The sequence below is a fragment of the Xyrauchen texanus genome, chromosome 24 (genome assembly GCF_025860055.1).
Source record: "Xyrauchen texanus isolate HMW12.3.18 chromosome 24, RBS_HiC_50CHRs, whole genome shotgun sequence".
Lineage (NCBI taxonomy): Eukaryota > Metazoa > Chordata > Actinopteri > Cypriniformes > Catostomidae > Xyrauchen > Xyrauchen texanus.
The window spans coordinates 30,511,485-30,530,210 of NC_068299.1; the positions used below are offsets into that span (position 1 = coordinate 30,511,485).

Genomic DNA, 18,726 nt, shown 5'->3' on the forward strand with positions numbered 1-18,726 from the left:
AGGGAAATTACTGACGTGACCGATTCGCATGGGATTAAAATGATAAAGAAGCTATAGTAATAATTACATTACCACACGTCCCCCATATAAAACAAATTCTGTCCAAATAGGGCTAGGAGTCAGTAGTGGTGGGACCAAGTCCACACGTTTGACGACAGGGAGTGGGTACAAAACTTAAGCCTCAACAAGAGTAGCTGAGTTTTGTGCGAGCTCCTACAGGCACATCTGATTCATAAGGACACGCAGTTAAGAAAAGCCAAGGGAAATCGGATTTGCGTGTTTAGACGTAGGTCAGAGGTAGAGATATCAGATATGTATCTGATTTAAAACCACATTTGGAAGTGGCTCAGATCAGATGAGAAAAAAAAAATATTTTGTCAATGTAAACAGCCAAAGATTCAAATGACCTGTGAAGATAAGATGAGACCATGTAAACAAAAGTTTTGTCTTTTAATGTAAATGTGCATTTGATTAATATCTTTGTCATCTTGAAGGAATGTTCCGGGTTCAATACAAGTTAAGCTCAGTTGAAAGCATTTGTGGCATAATGTTGATTAACACAAAAATGAATTTTAACTTGTTCCTTCTTTTCTTTAAAAAAGCAAAATATTGAGGGTACAGTGAGGAACTTACAATGGAAGTGAATGGGGACAAAAGTGAGTATTTTAAGGTTCAAAAATTGGCCACATTCTCTTCCATTGACGTGCCTCACCGCAACATAGATTTTTGCTTTTTTTAAAGAAAAGGAGGAATGAGGCGATACTAATTTTTGTGTTAATCAACATTATGCCATAAGTGCTTTCAACTGAGCTTAACTTGTACTGAACCTGGATCATTCCTTAAACCCTTAAATGCATGGCTGTTCCACCAGACATTATTAAATGCCCAGATCTTTAGTGACCCAACACTTATGTCTATGACAAATGGATCTAAATATGCCCAGATAGAGTCAAGTTTTCCAAACATTTCCAATACAATTAGAAAATAAAAGAATACAATATAGAGTGATATATTTTTTTTTTCATACATCATATAGATGTTGCAACAAAAATAATGCAGGATTATTTACTTCCACACTGAAATATAATGAGAGGCAAATGGCTGTCAAACATATGCTACACAGAAGCTACACAATTTTCACTTTTTGAGTCTAAATAGTTACACAACTTACATAATTTCCGTAGTACACACAGATGACAATAGTCATATCATACTGTTCATGTGTTACACTTTCTATAGTTTACTTCCATGTTGCTTCTTCTTCTTCAAATAGCAATGTGAAATGTTAATCAGGCGAATCACTCAAACATTAGCTACTCATTTCTCTTGTAATAAACATATTACATTTTTTTTTTTTTGTATTTATTTTTTATTATTATTTATTTTTTTTTGCAATTTTGCCCTTTTTTGTTTTGTTTTGTTAAACTGTTAAGATAAAGGTTGAGGAATACTAGAGGTGTGGGCCCGGGTCAGTAGGGATATAGAGTGCAGTACTGGAGTCGACCGACAGCCTGACCAGCAGGGGCTGTAGAATGGAGCATCTCTGAATTAGGGCGAGCGCTTGGGACCTCCCCGTACAGACGCTCGCGGGAAGAGTGCGAGTGTCTGTCCGGCAACAGTGTGCTTTAACCCTGGACACTTTTCTTGGATGATACTTATGCCCCATTAAAAGAGTAAATAATCTCTCTGTCTATGGTCGTTATATTATTTATGCACATAATTTTAGGATGAAACTGCAACTGATGCTGAACAGAAAATGACTTTTACGAGAACGGAGGCAGTGTGAGTCTACAACGGTAAGATGGTTTAAATACAATATTGTCATACGCACGTTTTCAATTGATCGCCTAACGTCAATAAAGGCTTTGCAATGTAATGTTTAAAAGGTAAAGTACCACGATCCCACATATTTTTCTTTTGATGGCATTATTTTACATTTGTCTCGTCCCCGTTCCCATGGTGAAGTGTATACCAAACCCGCCGCGTGCTGCATTGTGGGAGATCTACAGGATTACATTTTTTAAAATGAATAATATGGGTTAATTCACAAATACACTGACTGTTTATTGTTATAGGCATATATAACTATTATGCTTTGGTGGTCTTTCATATTAATAGACCTTATTCACACTAGCGTCAAACATTGTATATACAACGAGGCTGTGAAAGATGGTGCTAGCGTTAATAAAGTCTGTTATGTAGCTTTATATGTACCATTAATGCATTATACAATTAAAATTTAATAAAAGGTAACATTCTTTAACCTAACCTTTAATCATATGAAATGGCTTGACTCTGTTTTGAATTCCTTTTAGAAAATATATTTGAAATCAATTGCCTGAAAAATTAAATCCTTGTCCCGTTCTTCTGGTACACCACTTCTATGATTATAGTTATTTATGTATTTATTTTGTACTTCTTTTTAACAGAAGGATTAGTGCAAGGTGGAACAATTGTGCAAAAAAGTTCAACAAAATTATTATTAATAATTTGAAAAATAACAATAATTTAAAAAGAATAATTGTCCCTTAATTTCATGGCATTGGTGTTATCAACGTTAACAATTTTTTTTTTTTAATGTTCTAAAATATTTTTAGAGGCTGCTTAAATATGCATATAATGATTTTTCAGCATGGTAAAAAGTTATTAATTCACATTTTAACCGTAATATTTTCACACACAAATTTGGTGTTGTAACCCATTTAACCATCATTAGTGTGAATTTAGTGTTAACTTGCTTCGTTTGTGAAATAATAAAAGAACAACAGCCAAGTTGTTCTTTATGAATAAAAATAATGTCAACATGTTACAAAATCTTTACCCTCAGCTTGTATGGGCAAAAACTGAACTGAATGGGAAATTTCAATATTTTGTAAGTTGGAAAGCCAATTTTTTTGAGAATGACCCATTTGCAGTTTGGGTCAGTTCCTCACATAAATCTGTTGTGTGACTTTAGAAAACATGGAACACAGCATCACATGAATCATATGGACTACTGTGTACGGACACAGTTATTCACTTGTTTGGAAAGCGAAGTACGTTTTAAGGGAGCACACTACAATTACACATCAATTTCATCATGAATGAACCAAGAATTGTTACTGAGAATATGTAGTTAAAGATGCACATTGAGATATGTTGTACTTGTAATAAATTGTGTTTTATAAAAATAAATGAACTGAATGAATAAAAGATTTTAACAAATAAAGAATTAGTTTTAATAACATCTCAAGAATAGTCCTTAATTTTTTTTTGGGAATTTCACTTTGAAGCATCTGTACGAACCCTATCAAAGCAATAGTACAACAGGCACCAGCATGATAACAGAAGATACAATGAAGATATAGGAAGAACGTCTCGGGTTATGATTATAACCCTTGTTCCCTGAGAAGGGAACGAGACACTGCGTCGTTGAAAACGACTCTTTGGGGAACGCTCCTTAGCGTGCGCCTCTGAATTATGAATGAAACTATTCCAATCTTGATTGGTGTTGCGTCATGACGTAACATGTGACGGCATAACCAGATGCATAAAAGTGACGCCGGCACACAAACACATTAGCCTAGCGATGAAGCAAGCCGCTCTCAGGCATTGAGGGGCATGGCAGGACGACGCAGTGTCTCGTTCCCTTCTCAGGGGACAAGGGTTATAGTCATAACCCGAGGCGTTCCCTTCGAGGGAACTCGCACTGCGTCGTTGAAGCGACTCTTTGGGGAACGAATGCCCACTAGGCCACGCGCCGAAAAAGGCCTGCCCTAGAGTGAAACTGAACTCAGGCACTCAGCTAGGGCGAGAGCACACGTGCGCCAGGCGTACTAAGGAGGTGCAGAAAACCTGATGAAAGTGTGCGGGGTAGCCCAACCGGCTGCCTCACAGATCTCCTGGAGGGGCACTCCCGATAAGAGAGCCCTAGAGGACGCCATGCCTCTAGTTGAATGAGCCCTTATGGCCAAAGGTGAAGGCAAATTAGCACCTTATAGGCCGAGATAATAGCCTGAACAATCCAATTACTAATGGTTTGTTTCGAAGCAGGGAGCCCCTTCTTAGGTGACCCAAAACACACTAACAGTTGGTCCGACCTCCTCCAAGAAGAGGACCTCTCGAGGTAGCAGCTCAAAGCTCTGACAGGGCAGAGCAAATGGAGCCTCTCTTCTTCTGCCGACACATGAGGTGGAGGATGAATGCCTGCAGGACCATAGACCGTGCCGTGTTAGAAGGCACCTTAGGCACAAAGCCAGGTCTCGGGTGCAGAATGGCTTTAACTCCGCCAGGGGCAAACTCCAAGCAAGCTGGTGTTACTGCCAGGGCTTGAAGATCTCCCACCTTCTTTAGAGAGGTAATAGCTAAGAGAAAAGCCATCTTGAGCGTCAGGTCCTTGGGCGAGGCCGACTGAAGGGGTTCGAAGGGGGCCAGGGATAACCCTTCGAGAACCACCGCCAGGTCCCAGGCAGGAACCCTGGACCTGGTTGTCGGTCTCATCCTCCATGTACCACGGAGAAAACGAATGACCAGCTGGTGCCTCCCCAGAGGCCCAGCACTCAATGGTGCATGGAAAGCCGCAATGGCAGCCATGTACACCTTAAGTGTGGAAGGGGAGAGACCTGCAGAGAAACGATCTTGAAGAAACTCCAGAACTGAAGCCACCGGGCAGTTAACTGGATCTACTTCATGTTCTCTACACTCAGTGGAGAACACATTCCACTTGAGGCCATACAATCTCCTAGTAGACGGAGCCCTAGAGTTAAGTATGGTTTCAACCACCCCCGCTGATAGACCAGCATTTAGGTACTGAACCCCCTCAGGGGCCAGACCCACAGTTTCCACAGCTCTGGACGAGGGTGGAAAACTGTGCCCCCTGCCTGAGACAACAGATCCCTCCTCAGAGGAATCTGCCATGGCGGAGCTATCAGGAGTGAGATTATGTCTGAGAACCATACTCGGGCCGGCCACATCGGGGCAACCAGAAGTAGACTGATGCCCTCTTGGCGGACCCTTTCCAGGACTCCCGGGAGCAGAGCGATCGGGGGAAATGCGTACAGGCGAAGCCTCGGCCAGGCCTGTACCATGGCATCCAACCCCAGTGGGGCTTCAGAGGGAGAACCAAAATGGACAGTGGGACGTCTCTCGAGACGCGAATAGATCCACTTTCGATGGTCCAAATTTGTCCCATATCAACTTCACCACCTCTGGATGAAGTCTCCATTCCCCGGGCCTCAGCCCCTGCCTCGACAGGATGTCTGCTCCCTGATTCTGAACCCCCGGAACATACATGCTCTGATAGACAGTATTTTCCCTTGGGACCAAAGAAATTATCTGATGCGCCGGTCTGCACAGAGGGCGCGATCTGAGTCCCCCTCGTCGGTTCAGATAAGCTACCACTGATGTATTGTCCGAACGTACTAGGACATGGTAACCTTAGATGTCTGGAAGGAAGCTCCTCAGAGCCCTGAACACAGCCAACATCTCTAGACAGTTTATGTGCCAAGAATGATGATGGTCCTGCCACAGACCCCTGGCAAAGCGGCCGTCCATGACCGCGCCCCAGCCAGTGAGGGAGGCGTCTGTCGAAACGGTTTCCCGGCGACATGATGCTCCCAACACTGGCCCTTGGGACTGGAACCAAGGTTTCTTCCATATTAGCAGAGAACGAAGGCATCTGCGTGTTACTCTGATTTTACGAAATGGATTCCCCTTGGGGGAAAAAACCCCTTGGCTTTCAGCCACCACTGGAGGGGCCTCATGTGTAGAAGGCCCAAAGGTATAAAGTTGGATGCCACTGCCATGAGGCCCAGCAGTCTTATGGCGCTTTTCCACTACACAGTACCAGTTCGCCTCGGCTCAACTCGACTCGACTTTGTTTGGTTTTCCACTGTGTAAAAGTTGTACCTGTACCTGCTTTCGGGTACTTTTTTTCGTACCACCTCCGGCAAGGTTCTGAGCGGGCTGAGGCGATACTAAAATGTGACGTAAAAACAATGCCGACTGCTGATTGGTCAGAGAGAATCGTTACTATTCACTGCGTCATCATTGCGCGCGCCAGACGGAGTATCCAGAATAACTCCGCCATTTTTAAATAGTTTGCACAGATATAGCCTACAAAACTATTATTATGGCACAGCGGGAGCGCCATTTACAGATGGCACTCGATGATGCAGCACATGCCCGAGAGCTCGAAGCGGCTTTAAGGAGAGAGGAGATTGCTGCAATGTCGTCCTTCAACCAGGCCTTTCTGGGAACCCTGAGCCAGCTTGTCCAGGCACTGAACCGGTGGGATGCTGTTCCACCGCCCCTGGACTGAAACCCCTTTGTTTATTTTAATTAAATGTTTGCACTACATGTAACATATGTATATAGTTGGATGTGTGAATTTATATTAATATTATATTTTTTTCTATTTGTATGCGTGTTTAAATAAAACCTTTTTGAAACTTATTACAAACAGTGTCTTTTTTTGATGGTTTGCTTTTTTACAAGGGTTTGAACAAGTATTTTCAGATTGTATACTGTGATAACCTTTAATGAAAAACAGCAGAGACAACATATTTAATGATAATGTATTTATTTAGCAATTAAAATAACGCACAGACCCTCTCGTACATCTCTGCCCTCCTCCTCAACACCCTGTGCCACTGCCACCACAGGCTCTGCTGCTGCAGGTGCATCCCAGTCATTGTCATAGTCCTCTCCGTGACTCTCACAAAGGTTATGCAAAGCACAGCAAGTAAGAATCATAGATTTCACAATTGTAACATCACATTCATTTCTTTTCATGAGGCAACGCCACCTTCCCTTCAGTCTACCAAAAGCGTTTTCAACCAATACCCGTGCTCGACATATTTTCTTGTTGTAGATCTGCTGTTCTACTGTCAGCCGTCCAGTGTAGTATTCAAAGTTGATTAAATACTTTGCATATAGTATAGTATTTACACATATGCAAACATTAGCTATGTTAGCATAACTTAACCTCTTGCGTCGGCTTTGAACAACCGGATTCGTCTCGTAGTCTGAACTCTGTAGTAATTCCCAAACTCTCCTGTTTTTTTCAGCAGTGTTTCGTTTTGCTGCCCTCAGCCTCTCATGAAACAACGTTTGTCTTCTTGCTGTGAGAAACAGCCACATCCCGAGGATCAAAAACAGCATACACTCGATTTCCTCCATTGTCCTGTGTGTGTGGGTAGCGGATGTGTGTCGCGTATAAGATTACATCACGGCAGTTTCCTGCGGTGTCGCTATGACGACCGGGTATTATTTGTGGCGGTACTGTCTGCAATGGAAAACGGAGCGAAAAGCGAGCCGAGTCGAGGCAAGCCGAGGCGAGGCAAGCCGAGGCGAGCTGGTACTGGTAATGGAAAAGCGCCAATAGAAACTGCTTTACAGTGATGGCCTGGCCTAGCTTTAACCCGGACACCATCGCCAGAACGGACTCGATACGTGCAGGAGACATGCGTGCCTGCATCGTAACCGAGTTCCACACAACACCCAGAAACGTTGTGCACTGGGATGGTTGTAACACACTCTTTTTTGTGTTGAGTCTCAACCCCAAACTTCGAATGTGGCCAAGGACGACATCTCGATGCGGAACCGCCATTTCTCGAGACTGGGTCAGAATGAGCCAATCGTCGATATAATTCAGTATGCGGATGCCCTGAAGTCTCTGAGGAGCAGGAGCTGCATCCATACATTTGGTGAATGTGCGGGGAGATAGTGCTAGGCCGAACGGAAGAACCCGATATTGGTAAGCTTCGCCCCCGAAAGCGAACCTCAGGAACCTCCTGTGACATGGAAGGATGGATACATGAAAATAGGCGTCTTTTAGATCTATCGTGACAAACCAGTCCTCGGATCTGATCTGGCTCACGATGGCAGGAATAGTAAGCATTTTGAACCTGAACCTCCTCAAAGGCCGGTTCAAAACTCTGAGATCTAAAATCGGCCTCAACCCCCATCCTTTTTGGAACTATAAAGTACCGGCTGTAAAATCCGGACTCCCTGTCTGCATGAGGAACACGTTCTATGGCCTCCTTTAGCAGCAGAGATTGCACTTCTTGTTCCATCACCTGAGTCTGCTCCGGAACCACTGTAGTCTGCACCACCCCAGAGAATTTGGGGGCGGTGCCCGAACTGCAGTCTGTACCCTGATTTTATTATATGCAGGACCCATGCAGATATGTTGGGAAGATGATTCCATGCCTCTACAAAATCTACTAAGGGAACCAGCCTCTCGAGGCTGGTCTCGGGTGTTTTTCGAGCACCGTTCTCGACTTCCTGAAGCGAGAGACCGGCAGGATTTAGTCGATACGGTTCTTGTGACCACAATTGATGCTTGTTTTTTATTTATTTTTTATTTATATTTTTTGACACGAACGGCACGGCGTGCGTCCGCTGGAAATTGATGTGGCCCGAGGCGTCAGAGACGGCGGGAACCGACACCGATTTCCTGAGGACTCCGCTGCGAGAGCAACCTCGGTTGCTCTGCAGCGGGGGGGGGTCAGCCCTCCGAGGTTCTACCACCTTGGTAGGACCTCCTTCCCGAAGCTTCTACTAAGGGAACCAGCCTCTCGAGGCTGGTCTCGGGTGTTTCCCGAGCACTGTTCTCGACTTCCTGAAGCGAGAGACCAGCAGGATTTAGTCCATACGGTTCTTCTGACCACAATGGATACTTTTTTTTTTTTTTTTTTTTTTTTTTTTTTTGACACGAACGGCACGGTGTGCGTTCGCTGGAAACTGATGTGGCCCGAAGCGTCAGAGACGGCGGGAAACCGACACCGATTCCCTGAGGACGCCGCTGCGAGAACAACCTCGGTTGCTCTGTAGCGGGGGGGAACTCTGTGGTGCGAGGAGCTGACTGATGGCTGGGGCTGATCTGCTTGCCCTACTCGATTTAGACTTACCTTACGGGGGAAGCATCAAGCAGAAAAGATCTAACCTTTTCCTTTATCCCCGATAAATTCAGCCACAGATGCCTCTCTGTGGCCACCATAGTTGCCATAGAGCGGCCAATAGCCATTGAGTGCAGGCAAGAACCAGCCCGACCTGCCGCCATGTAAGCCCTACTTATTAAAGCAGATGTATCCCTGCAGGGCTTACTAGGCAGCGCCGGGGTTTTAGCCCATATCCCGTGCCCCCAAAACATCATCTGTAATCACCACACTGGGGCTGGAGACACGGGACGAATGCGGTTTACCCCACGATCTCGAGATATATATTTATATATTTTTTTTGTGGAGATCGGGGAAAAACGGCAAACCCCGCCGCTGAGGTTGTGATCTGTGCCGCAGGAAACGCTCATCTAATTTGTCTTTCAACTTGCGTTTCCTGCTCATTTTGTGGCCAGCTGATATCAAGTCTGGCCACGGCACGCGTCACAACCTCAATCAGCTCCTCATAAGCTTGGCCGAAAACTGGCGTGCTTGACTCACGGTCGTCCGCATCAATGCTGAGCATATCCACTTCCTCGGAAGCAGAGAGCTCAAGCATTGGGACCTGATCGTGGGCAGAAGAAGCCGCAACGCGGGCTTCTGCACCACTCTCAGTAGGCTCGGGATCCTCAAACGAAGAATGAGAAAGTGCCGCAGTAGTCTCATTCTCATCTGCAAGATCCCGCTGCGAACCCCACGATCTCAACCGCCGCGCTGCCTCAACAGACACGGGACCAGATCCGTGGGGAACGCGAGCCTGACTGTGATCATCAAAGCACGCCAACTGGGAGCGCAGCACTCTCATGGGTAGTGCTTCACAACTTTCACAGGCAGGTCCCTCGAGAGCTGCCTGTGCGTGCTGCGCTCCCAAACAATTCACACATAAAGCGTGCGTGTCCCTAATGAAACGAGGGCAGGGGTGCACGCACTTCATGAACTGTTGGGTGGCCATAATATTTTTAAATCAGACAAACAACACCAAATAAGACAAACAATACACATAGAGCGCTTGCTGAAGAGCGAAAGCTAATGTGTTTGTGTGCCGGCGTCACTTTTATGCATCCGGTTATGCCGTCACATGTTACGTCATGACGCAACACCAATCAAGATTGGAATAGTTTCATTCATAATTCAGAGGCGCACGCTAAGGAGCGTTCCCCAAAGAGTCATTTTCAACGACGCAGTGCGAGTTCCCTCGGAAGGGAACTGTTTTAATGTAGGCTATGTTCAGAGTATGACCTCTGGTGAAATGCTTGTATTTTGCATTTTCAAATGTATTACTATCTTAATCATGAAATAATATTATATTATATTATTAATAAGTTAAATATCACATTGAACTGAAGATTTTACATGAATTTTAGAATTTCTAACCCCTTTGCTTTAGTTAAAAAACCTTTTTAGCTCACAAGTTTGTGCAAAAACTTGAGAATGAGAATGTTGAGGAGAGCATCTTGTGAGCTACAATAGAAGCTAAGAAAATCTGACCTTTTGTTCAAAGTTATTAAAGGGATAGTTCACCCAAAATGAAAATTCTCTCATCATTTACTCACCCTCATGTCATCCCAGATGTGTGTGACTTTCTTTCTTCTGTGGAACACAATTGAACATTTTTAGAAGAATATTTCAGCTCTGTAGGTGGTACAATTCAAGTGAATGGCAACCAAAACTTTGAAGCTCCAAAAAGCACATAAAGGCAGCATAAAAGTAATCCAAACAACTCCAATGGATTAATCCATGTCCTATGAAGTAATCTAATCAGTTGTGGATGAGAACAGACCAAAATATAACTCCTTTCACTCTATAAATCTTGACATCTGCAGTCTCATTGGTGATCTTGATTTCAAGCTCTATTACACATCCTAGCTCCATTCAGCGCTCTGCGAATGCATCAAGCACTAGGAAGTACAATTGAGTTTGAAATCGTGATCGTGCCTAGAGACTGCAATGGCAACATTTTGGACTGTTCTCACCCCAAACCGATTATATTGCTTCAGAAGACATTAATTTAACCACTGGAGTCGTATGGATTACATATATGCTGCCTTTATGTGATTTTTGGAGCTTCACAATTTTGGTAGTCTTTCACTTGCATTGTATGGACCTACAGAGCTGAGATGTAAGTGGTCCACTAATAAAAACCCTGGCTATTGACTCTTTAAAATTTTAATTAGCACAGTATCAGTTGCCCTTAAAGCCATTTATTTGTGTTGAAATTAGAAAATGCATCATGTCCCTCCACGCGAAAATGTGTTGTGATTAAATTGTCAGATCAATAAAGCGTATCGATCAAATCAATATCCCACTATGTAGGGAAGTGTGTCTGGTGGTCATATATGCAGGCTGCTGTAATGAGGGATTGACCACTAACTTTGTGGTCACTGATCATTCTACATTCATGTCACAGACCTTGCTAGCTGTGCACTATGTGGTGGGATGGATGAGGAGGAGCAGAACCGCTATGTGGCCCAGTTGAAGGCTGAGTTTGACAGCTGTGACACCACCGGCACCGGTTACCTTGACAAAGATGATCTTACTGCCTTATGCCACAAGCTGAGCTTAGATGCCCATCTCCCCTTGCTGTTGGACACTCTGATAGGACCACAGCATTATGCCAGTGTAAGATGTTCTCCAGTGTTGGAAATGTGTCTGAGCTCTTGGGGGTCCCCCACTAACTACTACTGTTAACGCTAAATACCTGCTAGTATGTGTGGTGCAAATAGGTCAACAGAGAAAATTAAAGTAATTTAAGCATATGAAGTGAACAATCATAAATTAACAATTTTATTTGAACAACATTAATTTTAATTAACAAGTGAATATAAGGATCTGTGGTGTCAGTCTTTTTCTGTGAATACCTCACAAAAGTGATGGAGGAAAAGTACAAATGTCAGACGGAAATCACTTTCAAATCTCTAGTTGGAGAAGGGAAATAAATCACAATGTCAGGGCAATACATCTTTGGATTTTTTTGTTTGTTTCTTTGTAATTCAATGATACAGAACAGGACCCCCAAGTTGAATACTCATCCTTCCTTTGTTCTAAACGTCGCATTATTGAATTGAAGCTCTCTTGTGTCATTTTGCAGGTGAATTTTGAGGAGTTCAAGGAGGGCTTTGTGGCTGTGCTGTCAAGGTCTTTAGACTTCAGTACTTCAGAGGAGGAGAGCAGCTATCTTGAACCAGGTACCCAAATGACAAACAGAAGACTGCAATATGCCATCAGAGTTATCAAAGCTTTCAGTCCTGTGTCTATCTTCATGGTTTTTGTTAATACAGTAGTTAGTCTGGACCTAGTCCACTCCAGGTTTGTTGATGATAAATCATGTGGAACTGATGTAACTTCGGTCATATGAAGGACTTTTAGGCTGCTGGGGATGTTTTATAAAGGCTTATCTGCATTTTGTTAATCAACAGCCCATTATGTTTATGGTTAGTTTTGTTTGAGGCAGGGTGGTTTTGTAAACTTAACACTTCTACTTCAAACATACAGTAGCCCTAAAATGTATTTGGACAGTTAAAGCCACATTTAAAAAAGTAATTTCATAGCATTAGATAAGAAAAATGTCACACCAAAACATTAAACGGAAAAAACGTTAATATAACCTGTCTAATGCAACAACATTTATACATTTTAAGTGTGTGGCATAAGTTTCCAAATGCAAAGGGGGAAAAAGAATGTAAAAGGAAGTACATAGATCCATTTTAGACAAAACCAGATTTAAATCAATGGCAGTCTTTACATTTTTAGAAAGACAAAATACAAGCATGACTATTTTTATGTTCATGAAATGATAACAGCTCATAATTAATTAAGGTACCTACCAAATGATTGTTATGGCCTCCTTCACCAGAGGCTTGCTCAGATTTTGATTGAATAATACAGATGCTGGAAAGTATTGTGTAGGGCTTCTGCAAACCAAATCCAGAATATCATTGTTAAGATTTTTCATTCCATTTTTCCAGTGTTGTTGCAGTTTTTCTCAGAGATAAATGTGCATTAAATGAGTTTGGTACATTAGTGTATGTTATGAAATCTAATTTAAATTGCTCAAGGCTAAATGTACCTTTGCGGATGGTAAAATGTGAAACCTGTAATGAGAAACAGATGTTAAAGCATTTATCCTGGGTTTAGAGATGTTGCTTTTAGGTTTTAATTTCCTTTCAGACTTGTTTCTCATTTTATAAGAAATGTTATGACTTGCATGGACAGTATTTTTCCAGTAAAAATATCCCAGCATCCTTAAAACAAGATACATTTACTTGAGAACAATTGAGGCTTGTTTTTTCCTACCTCATTCGCAAATATTTTTTTGCCTTGTTTTAAGCATATACGAACAAAATGTGCTTAGGTTTATGCTTAAACAAGAAGAAAAAAACATTAAGAACAAAAAAACTTAACTGAAGATATATTCACTGGAAACAAGTCATATTAAGAAGCAAAACCGACCTTGGAATGGATGTTTAGATATGTTTACTGAAAAACAAGACATAAATACAGATTTTTTAATTTTTTTTAGCAATTTGATGGAAGATCAGCTTTTACATATGGATTCATATTATAATCAATGTGTATAATTTTCTTTATTTTGACTTCTGTTTATTATCTGATATATTTTCATTATCTGTCACTTTAAATGCATAATTTTCTGTTTTTTTTTAGCTGTCCCGGAGGAGGTGAAGCCTAAATATGTGAAGGGAGCCAAAAGGTACGGACGCCGATCACGGCCAGACAAGACTGACTTGGAGCTCACAGCAGACTCAGAAGACTCCCCATCATTTGCAACAGACAAAGTAGAAACAAATGGTGTGAGGAGAGCCAAGCTCAGGCGCTCCACCTCACTGGAGAGTGTTGAGGTAAAATTAACCATATTTACATGATCTTGATTATCAGCCTGTCCCTGTTGAAAAGACCAGCATTGCTGGTCACCAGCAAATGTTGTGTTTTAGATGCTGCTCCCAAGCATGGGATGCTGGTTTTGCCTGATGGTTGATTTTAATAAATAAAAAAATAAATAACAAGGCAATGTGAAACAGGAGATGTTCAGCAGGTGAGATGTCATAGTATATAAGGAGCCTCCAAAAACCTAGTCCTCAAAGGATCAATGAGACTTGTCAATTTGCCGACAGATGCCTCAGCAAATAATCCAGCACTTTGAGAACAATGTTCCCCAAAGACAAATTGGAAGTATTTTGGGCATTTCTCCCTCTACAGTGCACAATATAGTTAAAAGATTAAAGGAATTTGGTCAAATCTTGGTGCGTAAAGGGCAAGACGTCACTGTCTTAAAAAACGTCATTCATCTGTAATGGATATCATGAACATGGGCTTGGGATTACTTTAGTAAATCTTTGTTAGTCAACACCATTCACCGCTGCATCCACAGATGCAAGTTAAGACTTTACTATGCAAAGCAGAATCTCTACATCAACACTGTCCAGAAGCACCACCGTCTTCTCTGGGCTTGGTCTCAACTTGGATGGAAAGTAGAACAGTTGAACCGTGTTTTTTGGTTCAATGAGTCTCTGGACCAAAGAGGAAAAGGACCATACAAGCTGCTATCAGTGTCAGGTCCAAAAGCCAGTGTCTGTATGGGCCAGGGGTGTGTAAGTGCCCGTGGCATGGGTAACTCGCACATCTGTGAGTGCACCATAAATGCAGACAGATATGTAAAAATTTTGAAACAACATATACTGCCATCCAGCACGTCTTGTCCAGGGACATCCCAGCATTTTCCAGCAGGACAACTTCAAACCACATACTGCCCGGATACAAGTGCATGGCTGTGAAAGCAGAGAGTGCGGGTGCTAGATTGGCCTGTCTGCGGTCCTGACCATCTCCAATTGAGAATGAGTGGTGTATTATTAAACACACCATATGCCATTGAAGACCCCGTACAATTGTGCAGCTGAAGAGATACATAATGGATGAATGGAGGAAAATTCCACGTTCTAAACTTAACAAACTTGTGTCTTCAGTGCCCAAATGCTTAATAAGTGTTATTAGAAGAAATGGAGATGTTGCATAGTGGAAAACACTCAACTGTCCCAAATATTTTGGAGCGTGTTGCAATCATCAGATTTGAAATAACTACATTAAAAAAAACTAACTATGAAATTCACGAGGTAAAGCATCATATAATGTGTAGTTGTAGAGCTTTCAATATAGCAAAGGGTGATTATAATTTACAAATCACAATTTTTTGTTTTTATTAGCATTTTTCATATTGTCCCAACATAGGACTGTATGCAAATAGAAATTGTTAAATAGCAGTAGCACTTTAGATGTTCATCACTAGGTGTTGTATTGTTAGAGTCAGTGTGATTTTGGTGGATGTAGCTGGGCTGACCTGCTTCCCCCCCCCTCTCTCTCTCTGTCTCCAAAGTGCAGGAGCTTTCATAAAAGAGGTCTTTATTTTCAGCTGTGTCTGTACTTTCTCCTCTGGAGTTATTTAACTTGTGTGCAGACAGGAGAGCCAGTACAAATGAAAATCTATGGTGCTGGACCTCTCGTGCAGTCCATTTTGATTTTAAATGTTTTCTGGATTCATTATCATCTTGCCTTGGCACTAGAAACAAAGGAAGATGCTTGGGGGTCGCTATGTAAAATATTAAAAGTGTTGGTCCTCAACCTAGGCTCAAGCTCCGTTCTTCACTACGACTACAACATAACAGAAATGGACCGTTCATCCGGCGTGTTCTGCATAACGCGGCGGCTCATTTTAGCTTATCGTGGCCCATTCGGCCCGTTTCACGGCTGACACACTGGCCCGCTTGGTTCTCCCAATAGCAGTCCATCCTTGATCAGCCCCAAAGTGCGTCGGCCCACTGGGAAAATGGCCGGTATGCCACATTACCAGTCCAGCCCTGGATGTGGTAAAGAAACCACTCTACCGAAACACGTTAGATGAACAGCCACTGTTCTTAAAGAGACAGTACCATTTTAATGTTTGTTATACTGTTATATGTATGTAAACTCAGTGTAAATACTACATTATGCATACAAAATGCATATAATTAAAGGGCCAATAATACATTAGAAAATATTTTAACTTCATCAAGCACTTTAAATATTGCTGAATTTAACAAATACAGTTGTCTACATCTATGCAAGGGTTTGGTGAAATTCGGCAAAGTGATCAGGCAGTTCTGGCTTGCGCTGCTATATCTGTTCTGACTCATCTGAATGATGGGGTGCATTCCATTCAGAAGTGGTCATCCCTACACTCTAATTTCCTTCAAAAATGTTACCCTAAATTGTGAGAGCTTTGAAGGGCTGAAAGGCAAGACGAGTTCATCTCAATGTGAAGGTAGCTATTTTGTAAATTATTTTACAAGGTCTTCTACTTCTAGTAGAGCATGGAAACTTTACCAGGTGGCGTTATAAGATTAAAGTGTGGTTCAAATTATGTAATTAGAAACAGGAAGGCAAAAGGGTCCTATAAGGGGGCTGGGGGCACTCATAGTCACAGGGCCCTGTTGAGGGGCCTTTATATAAGCTGTGGGGCCCACATATTTAAGCATATACAAACATTTGTTTTCAAAGTCAATGGGCTGCAAGTGTCACACACGCAGGACATGTCAACTTCCCAAAAGGGTGTCTTGTCCACTATCTAAAAATCTAGTGTAATGGTGCTTTAGGTTGAGATATCTTTAGAGAGTAGGTCACAGTCTGTGGAGGAGTTGAACCATCAAATTCCTTTGCTAAGAAGGTATGCTGGTCTATCTGGAGTATGCTGGATTTTATGTTGGCAGCGACCAGCATTTGGCATTTATGAACCAGTCTGTCAAGGTCCATTTGGCCCAGTGTATTTAGTGCCTGTATGTTTAGTGTGGTGTTTCTTTATGTGTTGTATGTGTTCAACCAGGATAGAGGTCTTTTTTAGTTGGTCAGGGTGGAGCTCAGTGTACTCCGTTCTTCTTCTTCTAATGTGAAGTAAAACAAGGAAAGGGTTTGACTATAATTTGGCATGGCATTTCCTTTAACTGTGCCTCTCATATTAGAAACACACACTTGCATACCAGAGTTCTCCGACTCTCTCTGTTTTTCTCTGTTTCTCTCTCTCTCTCTCTCTCTCTCTCTCTGTACGTCTCTCCTTTTTGCTCTGTGACTTTCTGTTTCTCCCTCTCCTATCTTCTCTTTTTCATTTAATTGTTTGAAATATTTAGATCATTTATGTAACCGAGTGCAGGCAATTTTACCGGGGCGGGGGGAGATTACGTGCAGATTCTAAAGCCACTCACTACACTGTTGCTAGCGATTCAGTGCTACTGTGTAAGAGGAGGATTCAACTCATCATGTCACTATAAGTAACATTCACAGTTGAAGCATTATGTAAAAGACTTTACTCTACTGGGGTGCTTGTAATTGTGAATACATAATGGTTGTTCTTGTTATAATAATAATAATAATAATAATAAAAAAACAATTGTTTTTCCTGAATGAAATACAAGTGCTTGCGAGGCAGCAAAAGAATAGTGTTAAAGATTTAGTTAAGTTTGGGTTTTAAAGGAACAGTTCACCAAAAAATTATAATTCTCTCATCATTTATCACCATCATAATCTTAAACTTGTATGGCTTTCTTACTTCTGCTGAACACAAAGAAAGATATTTTGAATGATGTATGAGATGTTTTTGTCCATACAATTTAAAATCAATGGGGTCCAAAACTTTCAAGCTCCAAAAGTACTTAAAGGCAGCATAAAAGTAATCCATACGACTGAGTGGTTTAATCCATGTCTTCAGAAGTGATATGATTACTTTGGCTGAGAAACAGACCAAAGTATAAGTCCGTAGTCACTTAAAATGCAGTTTGCAAACCTTATAACTTCTGTAATCTAGGGCATTCCTGAATGTAACAGGATATTAAACAATAAAAAAATCTAGAGCGGGATTTGATTTTATCCATCGGGAATTAATTGAATTATGAAAAGTGGGTGTTCCATACCAGAATGGAGTCAAATGGTTGGAGGGGAGGGGTTGATAAGTAACAAAAGGAAGAAAAATGAAATGTTTCAAATGGTTTCAACTACAGCTGCAACTAATGATTATTTTGATAATCGATTAATCTAACGATGATTAGAGCGATTATTCCACTATGCAGTCGATTATTGCTATGATTAATCGACTATTTGGCTTGGCCTTGACTTAAAAGGTTGTATTAAACGTGCTTGCTAACAATAAAAAGGACAAAATCATCTTTTAAAAATACCTCTAAATGACGTTCACTGAATTAAATAAATATGTCAAAAATACTTTGTTTAATTCAGTAAAGAAATTCACTGCAAAAAAATCAAGAGTTTTTGTCTTATCTAAAAATCCTTAAAACAAGATACATTTACTTGAGAAGCAACACATAAGATATTTAGTCTTGCTTTTAGAGAATGAATATTTAATATATGTATATTATGTATATAAATGTATTTTTTCACTTTTTTGACAATGTGCATTGTTTTAAAAGAGTTTTAGATATTTATATTGGAAAACAAGCCAAAACAACAACAAATCAAAAACTCAGTATTTCTTTAACTCAGTATTTTTTTGCTTCACGATATGATACACACTCCCCATTAAATCCATTCAGGTTTCTTCACGCGACTCAGAAGACGCATTGACCAGATAGAGAAATGCCATTTTTGGAGATTGTACTCATTTACATGACCTGCTTCTTTATTATTTGAACTTTATTAAAGGATGCATTAAATGTCCTTTAAAGACGCTCTGACATGCAAGTTTTGCTTGATTATTTCACAACGAGAGTGCTAATCTATTTACTTATTTTGTATTTTTTTTATAATTCCCTCAAAC

General features: G+C 41.4%; 1 protein-coding gene across 1 annotated transcript in view; it reads left to right on the top strand.

Annotated features, from left to right (window-relative positions):
* Positions 1–1,604: 1,604 nt before the first annotated feature.
* LOC127617463 (ninein-like protein) overlaps positions 1,605–18,726 on the top strand; it is a 42,762-nt gene continuing 25,640 nt past the window's right edge. The window contains exons 1-4 of the mRNA XM_052089435.1: positions 1,605–1,796; positions 11,326–11,537; positions 12,007–12,103; positions 13,581–13,774. Coding sequence (XP_051945395.1) covers positions 11,355–11,537; positions 12,007–12,103; positions 13,581–13,774 — 474 coding nt within the window. The 5' untranslated portion in view covers positions 1,605–1,796; positions 11,326–11,354. The remainder of the gene's footprint in view (positions 1,797–11,325; positions 11,538–12,006; positions 12,104–13,580; positions 13,775–18,726) is intronic.